Source organism: Scyliorhinus torazame, chromosome 10, assembly GCF_047496885.1.
Source record: "Scyliorhinus torazame isolate Kashiwa2021f chromosome 10, sScyTor2.1, whole genome shotgun sequence".
Classification (NCBI taxonomy): Eukaryota; Metazoa; Chordata; class Chondrichthyes; order Carcharhiniformes; family Scyliorhinidae; genus Scyliorhinus; species Scyliorhinus torazame.
Genome location: NC_092716.1, coordinates 162285765 through 162300884, shown reverse-complemented (window position 1 = coordinate 162300884; position 15120 = coordinate 162285765). Strand labels below are relative to the sequence as shown.

The following is a 15120-nucleotide window of genomic DNA, read 5'->3' as shown; positions in this document are numbered from 1 at the left end:
CAAGTCAGGACAGTTGGTAGGATTTCTGTCATTAAATGCCAGTGATTTCCAAGTGCCAACCTATTATTGCTGGGAGGGCTTGAATTATGTAAATCAAGAATTCATGCTCCCTTCCTTACTCAATAAGCTCTGCAGAAACACCATTACAAAGGACACAATTATAAAGAAGCCATGAGAAAGGTTTTAAAATAAATTTAAAGTGTATAAAATTAAGCAATGTTGTAGAAATGAATGGGGCGAGGGTGATTTTAGTCTGCTGTCCCCACCCTCGAAAATAAACCAAGCACTCAAATTATGCCCGAAATTTGACTGAACACCATAATGTCGCTTAATGCAATCGGAGAAGACCAAAACCTGAATGTAATGCTGGAAAATACACTCTGGGAGGGGGTCGGTTAGCTCAGTTGGCTGGTTTGCGATGGAATGCAGTGCCACAGGTTCAATCCCCATACACCAGCTGAGGTATCCATGAAGGCCCCTGTCTCCTCAACCTTACCCCCTCACCTTCGACGTGGTGACCCTCAGGTTAAATCACCACCAGTCAGTTCTCTCCCAAAAGAGGAGAGCAGCGTATAGGAGAGTGGCGACATTTATCTACATTTACTCCCCACTCGCACTGGCGAGTGATGTGTCTCCACCAGGAGGCAGGAGGCTGACTCACCTGAGGGAAGGTGGGGTTGAAAGTTAGGGCGGGGCTACTCTCCAGCCTCTTTCCTGGTGTCACCTCCACCTCGCCCACGACGAGCTTTAAGGTGACGGGCAGCCGAGGAGTTCAGAGCACTGAGGTGGTCGTGTGGATCCTGAGGTGGGGCGACTTCAGTTTCCCCCGTCACACATGGACTGATCACACAAATAGAGAGATTTATCCGGAGAGATTCCTGGCGGAAGAAGGTAAATTGTAAAGATGAACGTGACGCACGAGAATTATTTCCTCAAGTCCGCCTTGCCCACGGACGCGCCGGTCTCCACCCTGGCCATGCCCTCGGACACGGAGTTGGACCATAGGAACGGCTACCAGCAGCGGACTCAGCAGCAGAACATGAGGGTCCAGGAGCAGGTCCGCACTATGCTCAAGAGCAGCGGCGGCGGCGGCAGCAGCAGCCGGGCCAGCTCGATGTACGGAAGCTCCTTCGCTGGAGGTAAAAATTATCTTAAATCAAAACCCTGCGGCGCAAATTACCCCCTCTCCTCTCCAACTTGTGCCGGGAACTTTCTCCGCCGTCACCCCGAGTGCTGATGTTTTAAGAAGTATTCGTTTCCCTCTTCTACCTTTCCACTTTTAAATCAGCTCCGGTCCAAAGGAGCGCCCTTCCTTTCTATTTAATGCTCCCGAGGTGTGTTTGCGGTTGTAGAGCTGTCCCTGCTAATGGCTCTCAGCAGGATTCCCCTTCTAACGCTGAGGGCAAAGTGGGTTAAATCTCCTACTTCTGATGAAACCGAGCGCGAAAACTTGCCCGGACTATTCCACCCTGGAACTGTGGAAATTATGTATAGCGCAAGAAGGCAACTTTTGGGTGTGGCCTTGCCGTGTAAAGTTCAGGATGGTGGGCAGATTCCATCTTGCATGTCGGGGTGTCAATTGCCGGTTGCGCCGCCAGTTCCGAATCCTTTCTGGGCAGCCTTACTCTTATTAGCATGCTGCAGATTCTGTGATGTACAGTTTGATTTTCCCTATGGCAATGACATTCCATTTTCTTTTTAACATCACCTGAACTATGTGTTATGACTTGCGAATAGTGACCATTATTTTACATCTAAGTCACTTAACAATATAAATGAAGGGAATTCAAGACACAAAAAGCCTGTCCACGTTGTGTAGATCAATACCACTTGTCTATGTTTTTACCCTCAGTTCCTTCTCCCTCTTTTTTACTTGCCTCTTAAAGCCATTTTATATGTGTCACATGTGCCTGGTGCATCTTTGTCAACCCTTCATAATGGTGTGAAGAACGGGTCATCCTGAAGTTATCTCATCCAGAGGAAGCCTTTGTTCACAATTTAAAACCCAATTTCAGTACTAAATGAAATGAAAATCGCTTATTGTCACAAGTAGGCTTCAAATGAAAGCCCCTAGTCGCCACATTCCGGCGCCTGTTCGGGGAGGCTGGTACAGGAATTGAACCGTGCTTCTGGCCTGCCTTGGTCTGGTTTAAAAGCCAGCGATTTAGCCCTGAAGTTATGCTTATGAACATGCCTCATGGTGTGAGGCATGTCCGGATGTATATATGAAAACAAAGGACTGGAAGAGAATCTATAGTCCATGAAGACAGTTATTTTAGTTGGGGTACAATTTATGCATGGAATAGATCAACATCTCACATCAATAGTTATGGTAATCAAACTGTGTTATGTTTATGCAGCTGACTGAAATTCTCTCTTCATTTTGCTACTTTTTAGCACGAAAGGCCCTGTACAGGCCTCCACCTGTTTTTAAAAAAAAAAATTAAATCATCTTTCGGTAAACTTTGGATCTTTTTGTATCAACGACATCATGGAGTTACGATAATTTTTTTACTCTTGAATTTTGCTGTTTTTTAATGTTATCATCTGAAACTCATTATGGCTTTTAAGCCATTAGATATAGTGTGGAAAAATGTTTTTCTGAAAATTAATTTGGAAATCAACAAGTACGTCAGCCTTTTGATGCATTCACTGTGTAACCTCATTCAGTAGTTGACATAAAATCCACTAAGAAGTATAAACAAACTGAATTCAAGGCACATATGTGTAGGTCAATCACATTGTCTACATTAAAGAAAAAGTCTTGTCTGGTTTTTTTTCTTTTTTTAAAAAAAAAAGTATTTTTATTCTCCTTTTTCACATTTTCGTCAAATATACACCCACCAACAATAACCAATACAATGGCAATTCCCTGACCAACAACCCCTTTATCCTACTCTTCCCCCAAACAACCCGCAGCATCTTTAAATACAGAACAAGAAAGGAAAAAGAAGAAAACAATTTTGTCTTTGAAAGTCTTGTAATTTTCATTATGCAGTTTTTTTTCTGGTAAATACTGGCAAACAATTCTCAGTATACAACTTGCATATCTCCATTTGTTTTATATTGGAAGTACGGAGTAGGATAGGAAATAAAAAATAAAGACAAATTCCCTAAGCATTTAAATAATATCAAAATACTCTGGGTTTCATTGAAATTATGCATTTAGGAAATTTAGAAAGGACCTAAGTGTGCGTAGATAAGATCTTTTTCACACAGGATTTTCATAGGGGCTGGTTTAGCACACTGGGCTAAATCGCTGGCTTTGAAAGCAGACCAAGGCAGGCCAGCAGCACGGTTCAATTCCGGTACCAGCCTCCCCGAACAGGCGCCGGAATGTGGCGACAAGGGGCTTTTCACAGTAACTTAATTGAAGCCTACTTGTGACAATGAGCGATTTTCATTTCATTTAATTTCATAGGGTATATTGTGTTGCTATCTTTATCGGTAAGTATTCTACTAATCGTCACAGCAGGGTAGTTCACACATACCTTTTCGTTGCTGCCATTGTATGTGGCACCTTTTCAGCAGCTATAAGATCAGTGGAGCTATGATATTCAGAATATAAACTTTAGAGGGATGAGATATTCTATATTTGTTGCATGCTTTTTGATTAAAATGTCTAGCTCCATGATGCACGATCAATTACAATTAAAGATGAGGTAGTAACATAACTGAAGGCTTTAATAGACCAGAACTGTTCCCCAGCAGCTTCGGTACAGAATGAGGGCTGCTGGGGTGACACCGGTTCTTGTACCCCGTCTGTCAGGGCGGAGCTACATACCAAGGAGCCAATGGTAACCTCCTAGGTTTAACCAATGGTCTTCAGCCTCTCGGGTACTGCAATACCTGATAATGCCACATTCACCCCCATTACAAAAAAGAGTCCGGTGGGGGTGGTGGCCAGTGGTTGCATCTAACATGGTATGATCAGATATGGAGGTACCGTGATACCTCCTTACAGGGTTGTTGAGAATATTTACAAGCGTGTAAGATATATATACATTCAGTGTTCGTTTACAGTTACAGTGAAGCAATCAGTCGGTCGGGTGGCCTGGTCGTCCTCTTGGATCGTTCGGTGATGATTCTGGTGGGGGTCTGGGCGTCTGCGACTCCGGGAGCCTGGCTTCGGCCTCCATGGCAGCTTCGTCGCCCCTAGACGGCGCTGGTGGGGCAAATGGTTGACACGAGAGGGGGGGTGCCTGTCGGGGGTGTCGGTGGGTGGGAGGGCCTAGGCAGGAGCGGCGGGAGGACTGACCCTCCTGTGAGGTGCTGTGGTGGGGGAGGGGGGGGCTTAATGGTTCGGGTGCACGTGGGGTTCCGGCGGGTGACAGGTCCCGAAGGGAGACTGTATCTTGCCGGCCGTTAGGGAATGGCACGTAGGTGTACTGGGGGTTAGTGTGCAGCAGGTGGACCCTCTCGACCAACGGGTCCGACTTGTGCGCCCGCACGTGCATCCGAAGACAGTTGGGTCCGGGTGTTGCTAGCCAGGTTGGGAGCGAAGTCCCGGAGGAGGACTTCCTGGGGAAGCCAAGGAGACATCATGAGGTGTCTGGTTGGTAGTTGTACAGAGCAGAGACCGGATGGCGTGGAGGGCCTCCGGGAGGACTTCTTGCCAGCGGGAGACTGGGAGATTCCTGGATCACAGGGCCAGTAGAACTGTCTTCCAGACCGTTCCGTTCTCCCTCTCTACCTGCCCATTTCCCCGGGGGTTGTAACTGGTCATCCTGCTTGACGCAATACCCCTGTTGAGCAGGAATTGACGCAGTTCGTCACTCATAAAGGAGGGCCCCCTATCACTGTGTATGTATGCGGGGAAACCGAACAGTGTAAAGATACCCTGGAGGGCCTTGATGACTGTGGTTGCGGTCATGTCTGGGCGGGGGATGGCGAATGGGAACCGGGAGTACTCGTCAATCACATTCAAGAAGTACGTGTTGCGGTCGGTGGAGGGGTGGGGGGCTTTGAAGTCCATGCTGAGGCGTTCAAAGGGACGGGAAGCCTTTATCAGCTGCGCCCTCTCTGGCCGGTAGAAGTGCGGTTCGCACTCCACGCAGATTTGGCAGTCCTGACCTCCTCGATGGAGTAGGGCAGGTTGCGGGTCTTAATGAAGTGGAAAAAACAAGTGACCACGGGTGGCAGAGGTCCCCGTGGAGGGCTCGGAGGCGGTCCACTTGTGCGGTGGCACATGTGCCGCGGGACAGGGCGTCAGGAGGCTCGTTTAGCTTCCCGGGATGATACAAGATCTCATAGTTATAGGTGGAGAGTTCTATCCTCCACCGCAAGATCTTGTCGTTTTTTATCTTGCCCCGCTGTGCATTATCAAACATGAACGCCACTGACCATTGGTCAGTGAGGAGAGTGAATCTCCTGCTGGCCAGGTAATGCCTCAAATGTCGCACAGCTTCTACTATGGCTTGTGCCTCTTTTTCGACCGAGGAATGGCGAATTTCGGAAGCATGGAGGGTACAGGAGAAGAAGGCCATGGGTCTGCCCGCTTGGTTGAGGGTGGTGGCCAGAGCTACGTCGGACGCATCGCTCACGAACTGGAAGGGGAGGGACTCGTCGATGGCACGCATCGTGGCCTTTGCAATGTCTGCTTTGATGCGGCTGAAGGCCTGGCGGGCCTCCGACGACAGGGGGAAGGTTGTGGACTGGATTAGGGGTCGGGCTTTGTCTGCGTAGTTCGGGACCCACTGGGCGTAATAACTGAAAAACCTGAGGCAGCGCTTCAGGGCCTTGAAGCAGTGAGGGAGGGGGGACTCCATCAGGCGCATGTGTTCAGGGTCAGGGCCTAGAACTCCATTTCGCACTACGCAGCCGAGGATGGCTAGATGGTCGATGCTAAATACGCATTTATCCTTGTTGTATGTAAGGTTAAGGATTTTCGCGGTCTGGAGAAATTTTCGGAGGTTGGTGTTGTGGTCTGGCTGGTCTAGGCCGCAGATGGCGACGTTATCAAGATACGGGAACGTTGCGCGTAAGCCGTACCAGTCAACCATTCGGTCCATCTCGCGTTGGAAGACCGAGACCCCGTTAGTGACACCAAAGGGAACCCTCAAAAATTGATAGAGCCGCCCATCTGCTTCGAAGGCAGTGTATTTGTGGCCACTAGTACAGAGGGGTAGCTAATGGTAGGCGGACTTGAGATCCACCGTGGCGAAGACCTTGTATTGCGCGATCCTGTTCACCAGGTCGGATATGCGGGGGAGAGGGTACGCATCCAGCTGCGTAAACCTGTTGATGGTCAGACTGTAGTCAATGATCATCCTATGTTTCTCCCCGGTTTTTACCACCACTACTTGAGCTCTCCAGGGACTGTTGCTAGCTTCAATGACCCCTTCCCTCAGTAGCCTTTGGACCTCTGACCTGATGAAGGTCCGGTCCTGGGCACTGTACCGTCTGCTCCTGGTGGCGACAGGTTTGCAATACGGGGTGAGGTTCGCAAACTGGGAAGGCGGGTCGACCTTAAGGGTCGCGAGGCCGCAGACAGTAAGGGGGGGTATAGGGCCGCCGAATTTGAAGGTCAGGCTTTGCAAGTTACATTGGAAGTCCAACCCCAGGAGTGTAGCCGTGCAGAGGTGCGGCAGGACATAAATTGAATTTTCTGCCTTGGACAGTGAGGTTTGCTAAGCAGAACCCCTTTATCTCCACCGAGTGTGACCCAGAGGCCAGGGAGATTCTTTGGTTTACAGTGTGGGTAACAAGTGAACAGTGCCTTACCGTGTCGGGGTGTATAAAGCTTTCCGTGCTCCCAGAGTCGATCAGGCAGGACGTCTCGTGGCCGTTGATGAAGACCGTCGTCGTTGCTGTTGCGAGTGTCTGAGGTCGATTTTGATCCAGAGTCACCGAGGCCAGATGGAGTAGTTGTGGGTTTTGATCGGGCAGTGTGTAGTCGGCCGAGCTGAGGGCCTGGGGCCCCATCCAAGATGGCGTCTCCCATGGGTCGCATATGGTGGTCGGGGATGGACAAAATGGCGGTGGGGATGGACAAAATGGCGGCGCCCATCCGTCCAGCGTGGTGTCTGAGGGGCAAGATGGCCGCGCACGTGGGTCGTACGTGGCCCTAGGGTAGGGGGGTGGCGGTGAGTGCTGGCCGCCTGGGGCCCGAAGGGAAGGTTGCCGCGGCGGTCCGGAGCTGCTATAGACCGCTGCCACAGCTCGTGACTGGCAGACCCCCACAAAATGGCCCTTCTTGCCACACCCTTTGCAGGTGGAGATGCGGGCCAGGCAGCGCTGGCGGGGGTGCTTCGCCTGCCCGCAGAAGAAACAGCGGGGCCCGATGGAGTTAGCGGGCCGTCTCACAGCGCAGGCCTGCGGGGTTACGGGGCAGGTCTGTGGGGCTGCCGCTGCGGGATGCCCCAGGGGGCCGCCGCGCGGTCGGGCGCATAGGACTGCACGTTTCTGGAGGCAACGTCCATGGACCCTGCCAGGGCCCGTGCCTCTCTAAGTCCCAGGGTGTCTTTTTCTAAGAGTCTTTGGCGGATCCCTGAGGAGCTCATACCTGCTATGAAGTCATCCCGGATTAGGAGTTCCGTGTGCTCGCTCCCCGAAACTTGCGGGCAGCCGCAGTTTCTGCCCAGCACCAGTAGCGCACGATAGAACTCCTCCGACGATTCCCCGGGGCTTTGCCGTCTAGTTGCAAGCAGGTGATATGCGTAGACCTGATTTACAGGGCGGATATAATGTCCTTTTAACAGTTCGATCGCAGCATCGAAGTCTCCGCCTCCTTGATGAGGGTGTAGATCCCAGGGCTTACCCTTGAGTGCAGGAGATGCAGTTTCTGTTCTCCTGAGGGGGTGCCTCCGGCCGTCTCGAGGTAGCCTTTAAAACACGTCGGCCAGTGCTTAAATATCGCCGCCGAGTTCTCCGCATGGGGGCTGAGTTGTAGACACTCCGGCTTGATTCGGAGGTCCATCCTTTCAGCTTAAGTGTAGTCTATTAAATTGATGCGCGATCAATTACAATTAAAAGACGAGATAGTAACATAACTGAAGGCTTTAATAGACTAGGACTGTTCCCCAGCAGCTTTGGTACAGAATGAGGGCTGCTGGGATGGCACCGGTTCTTATACCCCGCCTATCAGGGCGGAGCTACATACCAAACAGCCAATGGTAAACTCCTAGGTTTAACCAATGGTCTTCAGCCTCTCTGGTACTGCAATACCTGATAATACTACCCACAACTTTTTCCAATTAATAAGGCAGCAATATTCATTTGTCCAATTTATTAAGCTATGATCTAAAGAATGGCTGAGACAACAACTTTCCACCTTCAGTAATGTTGCTATCTAATTTATCTGTTGAATCAAATGTAGTGGCACCAGAGTGGAAGTATTTGATGCTAAACTATAAGCTCTCACGTTACTGCACATTTCAACTTGCCTTCCATTATGAGACAAAAATATCTCATTACATTTCATAACAGTGAAGCTCCTGCAAATTCTGAGAGCTTCAAGAAATATTCCAGGCTTTATAGCTTTAAATTAATTCCCTAGCTCATAATGCCTGTGGACTTTGAGTTGACTCATTCAGATTTCTCTGCTGTGAGTTCCCAGCTTGGCTTCACTACAAATATTCTGAGATCCGTAATTAGTGTTTTGAGGTCTGTCAGAAATATGTCAGCACTTTGAATTGTCCTCTTATCATTTTTATTATTACAAGATTATAGCAACTTTTTTTAAAATTTAGAGTAGCCAATTATTTTTCTTTTCCAATTAAGGGGCAATTTAGCATGGCCAATCCACCTAACCAGCACATCTTTGGGTTGTGGGGGTGAAACCCTTGCAGTCATGGGGAGAATGTGCAAACTTCACACGGACAGTGACCCAGGGCCGGGATTCGAACCGGAGTCCTTGGTGCTAACCACATGCCACCCTATAGCTACTTACTTCACATGAAAATAAACTATGAACTTCCATTTTGACACAAAAGATAAATTCTCAACCAGCAGCAGAACAATGTTTGCCTTGGCCTAGTATTTTGACTCATGACTAGTGACCGATTAACTTTTGAAGCAAGGTCCATGGTCACAAGTGTTTTTTCCTATTGAGTTCAGGATTGTCTAATGCCATACATTTTGTGATTTTGAAACTCTGCACTGTTATTCAGTTTCATTCAGTTAGTCGAAGTGTGAAGATTAGTTATTTTGAGATGACAGTGGAAACAACTCTGAGTTACCAACTTCAATAGCTCTTTAATCTCTAATAAAGCTCAAATTTGTTCCAACTATCAATAATGTTCCTTTATCTGGGGAAGTATTTATAATCTCACCAGTATTAAAGAAATCTTGTGAACTAATGTTTGATCCATCTATCCAATTTGGCTTCCATTCCCTCTCTTTGATGTCCGTACAATATGGAGATGTTTCTATAATTGCTGGAATCTGAAACAAAAACAGGAAATGCTGGGCAATCTGAAATGAAATGAAAATCGCTTATTGTCACAAGTAGGCCTCAAATGAAGTTACTGTGAAAAGCCCCTAGTCGCCACATTCCGGCGCCTGTTCGGGAAGGCTGATACGGGAATCTGTGGAGGGAGAACTGAGCTAACGTTTGGAGTCTGAGAGTGACTCTGTCAAAGATGTTTCTCCCTGGCCCCTATTTTCCACCTTTGGGTGCAGGATACTAGGTTATATATCCTTTTTCTCCTCAAATCCTTGCTATGTTTAACTCCATACTCTCCTCTTCCAATTCTAGCACATTTTGTGGTACATATAAACTGTTCTTACTTGCCCTTTTCCAACAACCTGCTTGCTTTGAAAAGCTAAGTGTGACATTATCTAATAATGTCTTTTTATTTATCTAGCTTAATCTTTTGGGATTGCATGGTCACACCTTGACATAACTTATGTTTAAAATTTCTAATGCTGAACTCCATTTAGAGGGGTCAAATTCACAAAGCAACAAGTCTTGCGTGAGTAGATGAGGTCAACCTGTGGAAAATCAACAATAATTTTACGCTTGTTACTCCTACAACAATTATTTTCATTTGAACTCAACAGGGGTCATTGCCAAGTGTAATCATGCAATTAGATAACCCATTGCCATAAAATAAATACCGGTTCGCCTATTGAGTATTCTTTCAGGCTATATAAATCTCCTTCTGTTCCCCTTCCTCCGTGCAACTTATTTCCTTACTCTTTTGGTTTTGCTTCAGATAGTTCTTGGAATCATAATTTGCGAGTGGCACACTGGTTATCACAGCTGTCTCACGGTATCAAGGACCCTGGTTCGAACCCAGCTCCGGGTCACTGTCCACATGGAGCTTACACATTGTCCCCCTGTCCGTGTGGGTCTCACCGACAGCCCAAAGTGCAGGGTAGGTGACTTGGCCAAGCTAAAATTGCCCCTTAATTGGAAAAAAAAATACGTGGCACTTCATAAGACTTGCTCTTATTTGAAATAATCTTTATTGTCACAAGTAGGCTTCCATTAACACTGCAATGAAGTTACTGTGAAAAGCCCCTAATCGCCACATTCCAGCACCTATTCGGGTAGACAGAGGGAGAATTCAGAATATCCAAATTACCTAACAGCATGTCTTTCAGGACTTGTGGAAGGAAACCGGAGCACCCGGAGGAAATCCACACAGACACGGAGAATGTGCAGACTCTGCACTGACAGTGACCCAAGCGGGAATCTAACCTGGGACCCTGGCGCTGTGAAGCAACATTGCTAACCACTGTGCTACCAGATAGTTCTTGGAATCATAATTGGCACTTCGTAAGACTTGCTATTTAAGCAAGTAGCATACAGTTTTATTTGTTCAAATGTTACTGATCTTAACTAGCAAATTATTTTTAAGGCATAATAGACTAGAAGGCAAATTAATTTTTGATAAAGTTGACTTACCAACATCATATGACTGGGTGTTGTGTTTGTGTAAATTGTTATGAACATTCAACATAATTAGAAATAAAATACTTCAGAATGATACTACATTGTGAGCAGTCAGCTATAATGCTTTGGGCAGAATCTTCTGGTCCGCCAGCAATGGGAAGGTAAGCTCGTGGAGGAACTTCATTTGTTGTGAGGCCAGAAATCAGTTCCCAGACGATGGGGTAAATGTGAACAATTATGCTCCGGGGACTTTAAAGTCGGCTCAAACTTATAAACAAACAATGCATGCTCATTAAAAGTCCATATTGGACTCGAATCAACAATTAAGTTGTTCCCCGTCAGCGAGGAAATTCCAGCGCTCACATTCATGGCTGCCTATAAGGGTCGTGCACTTGGCAATGTAGACATTTTGCGTGATTAACTGGTGAGTTGCCGCTGCATTGCCCTCTTTGGGGTGCATCTGTAAATGCCAGCCTAAGCTTCAGACTGAATGCTGACAGTGCAAGTTGCAAGGAAGGGTCAGTGGGGAAGAGTGAATAGTGGCTGAACAAAAGTAGGAGGGACAGCGTGGGCTGTCTGGGGAGGGGCTGTGTAAGCTGTCCGAGTGCCCTTTAAATATGGTGCCAGGACTTTTGACTCCATTAAATAATGCCCTGTGAAAATCACTCTCAGTTCTGCTCCTGCCACGAAACCTAGACTCCAGAATGGAAGATTCTAGCCAAATCTTTTTTTTAGGTATTTCTTCGGCCTTTGTCCACCTGCCAGTACAATTATTAATGTTGTCCTTTGAATCATTTATAATATTTCTCCATCTTTTTGAAATTATGGAACCATACCTAGATGCCCATACTTAATGAAGACTGCCAGTCACTTCCTTGGACTTAATTTTTATATATGTGCTAGTTTGACATTGACTGCTATGGAATTCTTTAAATAGTTAATAATTCATTGTAATTTTTGTTTTGCACTTTGGTGACAAGGAGGAATAGTTGACTAAGCAGCAAATGTTGTTGAAACCTCATGAGGTGGTGCTTGAGGGACCTCCCAGTGTAACACTGAGACATACAGACAAGAGAATCCCTGATTTGGGACTCGGCTCTGTGCTGGAATAGCTAATACCAAGTGCACCAGCCTGGGCTGATGAGAAAATCAGTGTGCGTTCCTGCTTCTAATTGCCGGTCTGAGATTCCTGTTGCAAGGCATGTTGACATGGGTGTGAACACCATCAGACTCTTACTGTCAAGAAGCAGTGTATCCAGGGAGGCCTGTCTGGCAAGCTATGTCAAAGTCTGTGATGGTCCTCATTATAGAATGGCCCATTGACATTCAAACATTGAATTTCTACAAGGCTTTCCTGCTCCCCCTCATACATTTACAGATATGCAGACCGAATGCGCTGGAAAATTTAGCAGTTCTGGCAGCATCTCTGGAGAGAGAAGATGGAGTTGGGTGGGATTTTCTAGCCAGCCTGCCGCAGGGATTGTCTGGTCATGCCAAAAGTAAATCCTGCTGTCACAACCAGGCTAACATTTCGAGTCCAATATGACTCTGCTTTGGAGCTGAGTTTTTCCAGCATTTTCTGTTTTTATCTCCGATCTCCAGCAGCTGCAGTAGGTTGCTTTTATTGTCATGAATTTGAGGATGATCTGCGGCAACCCCGGAGTGAACAGCTGTTTAGATCATTTCTGCCGGAAGTTATGATGTGAGATTGGGACCGTCACTAAGATTATTGGCAACAATGTCTAGTCTCTTTGCTGAAGGGTGGTTACTTCAGCAAGGTGTCAAAGGCCTTCCCAGGTAATTCTAATAACACATGGCAGAGTAAGCACACTCGGACGAGGGTAAGAAATTGGCAAGGAATTTTTTTAAACTTGATTCAAATGAATTTTTTGCCTTTTTGTATTGCAACCCAATCTTTAGGAGTGATGAGATATCCAACATCTACCATGCCAAACTTCAGCTCCAAGTCTCAAGCTTTTATAACAGATAAAAAGTACTCGGTGAGTATATATGATCTTCTGTGTTGTAATAACTTGAGATGTTTACTTTCTGCCAACCATGCCCTTGCTTTCGTGAGCAGCCTGGCAGCTCAAACTCAACCAGGATCGCAGCAGAGTCACGAGTTGGTCTCCACATTCCTTAGCGGGGGGGGGAGCAACAGCTATAGTTTTCTCAGGGTGGAATTTAACTTTGTGCGGCTGAAAATATTATGTTGACTGTAAAAACAAGAGCCTTGGAGTGATAGGTTCTAAACACTGCCTATCAAACATTTAGAAACTGCTGTCCCTTCAGGGATTACAGCATGTACGCACAATGCAAATTCTCGGCATACAGCACATTTACACATAATTTGGAATTCTTGTGCGTGAATGATGTTGAACTATTCAGTTATTTGAATTGAGCAGCTTTGGGCTGAGAAAAGGCATTCTTCATGCATTGGGCTTGCGTCATTCACATTTTAGGGTGGATCCCAAAACACCAGAGCCACCAGGGACAAGATCTGTACACATGCCGGTTTTCAAAAGTTGTTAATGTGACTGCGCAGTTGACCTAGTCGTCTTGATGACTTTCCTAATCAGGCCATGAATGTTTCACAATGAAGTGGCCATTTTAATGTGTAGGCACTGCTGCTGAAGATCCCTTGATTTGGTCCATGTTGAGTAAGCTGATTCCAGCCAACAGAGCAACTGGGTCATTGTAATTGGCCTCAGCACTCATGAGGAAGAAAAGGCAAAAGCCAAAGCTCCCACTGCTTCAGATGGTCGGCCCCAGTTAGAACACTTGTTTCCCTGAATAGACTGGACTTTTCAATGTAGATCAACCATGATCTAATTAAAAGGCGGAATGCGTTCAAGGAACTGAATGACTTAGTCCTGTTCCTATGTTCCTTGATTGGTAACTTGCAGCAAGGAGCAATCTTCATGGATTGGGAAATCATGGGCTTGGGTAACAAACCTCCTCCAGAGCTTGCTAGTCAAGTCTCCCTGTAAACACTGCTTTTTGACAGAAGGGACAGTTCTGGGGATCAGTACTATGGTATGTGGTCTTTTCCATCTAACATAGGAAGGATACAAAAGCAATGGGGAAAGTGCAGTGCACTTTTTTTTTAACCAGGGATGGAAGTTCACAATTCTGAAGAGAAACTTGGAAAAGTAACTACCTTCTTCACTAAAGCTGGGAAAGTGAAAGGTTGATCTGGTAGATTAATGAGAAATTGATCTTACTGGTTGGCAAATGTGATTGATTTGCGACAATTCATTTCTCATGCATTTTGGACAGGAGATTTGAAAAATTTCTAACATTCAAATATCTTGCGATGAGCTATTGTTTTTAATAAAAGTAAATAGAACATAGAACAATACAGCGCAGTACAGGCCCTTCGGCCCACGATGTTGCACCGAAACAAAAGCCATCTAACCTACACTATGCCATTATCATCCTGAAATCAATTGAATTTCAATTGAAAATTGAAATCAATTTTTGGAAAAGAGAATTATTAAAGGATGTGGAGGATTAGCAGATGAGTGGGATTACACTCGATGGTCTATACCAAATTAATCGGTGTAGGTTTGATGGGCAGAGGTGCCTGGCCAGGATTTTATGCTCATTTGCAGTGGGCATGAATGGCACCTGGGGCACAAAATATCGTAAGAGGCCCAAATCATCGGTCCCAGTTTTACATCGGTGGGATTTCCCATTGAATTCTTTTTTTTTTTTCCCCCAACCAGTGGTATAATGGAAATCCTGATGTTCAACGTCAGGAAGCTCTTACAATAAATTTTACGTCAAATTGCCAGGCCCCTATTCCTGATAATTCGCCCCCCCCCCGTTACATAATCCATTGATGTCGGCATGAATTACGACAGATCTCCCCATAAGTGTGCGCCTGGTGAGCAGAACACACCAGAGGAGTTCAGGTGAGTACGTCGCTCAAGGGAAAAAGGGTCATACCTGGGCAATGCCCACTGGCACTGGCTGGGTAGCGTCAGGGGAGGAGCCTGTTGTGTATTGTGGGGGGCGGAGGGGGGCTCTACTGTTCAATCGGTACCCCTATCTTTTTAAAAACTAAAATGCTGGTTGAGGCTGCCCCATCAGCGTTACGTCATGGGACCCACCCTTTCAATTTTTTTGGCTAAAAGCTGAATATGGCAATTGGTTGAGAACAGGGCAAAGCTGCACCACAAAGTCCACCAGTCAAACAGCCTGCCAACATTCATGGTCTGTCCTTACCCATGAGGAAACGCCTCCTGGACAAGATACTGCAGAGCTGCCAACAACTG

At 46.6% G+C, this 15120-nt stretch overlaps 1 protein-coding gene across 1 annotated transcript in view; it reads left to right on the top strand.

The window, feature by feature from the left end:
- Positions 1 to 715: 715 nt before the first annotated feature.
- LOC140431003 (plakophilin-3-like) overlaps positions 716 to 15120 on the top strand; it is a 61921-nt gene continuing 47516 nt past the window's right edge. The window contains exons 1-2 of the mRNA XM_072518893.1: positions 716 to 1139; positions 12761 to 12840. Coding sequence (XP_072374994.1) covers positions 905 to 1139; positions 12761 to 12840 — 315 coding nt within the window. The 5' untranslated portion in view covers positions 716 to 904. The remainder of the gene's footprint in view (positions 1140 to 12760; positions 12841 to 15120) is intronic.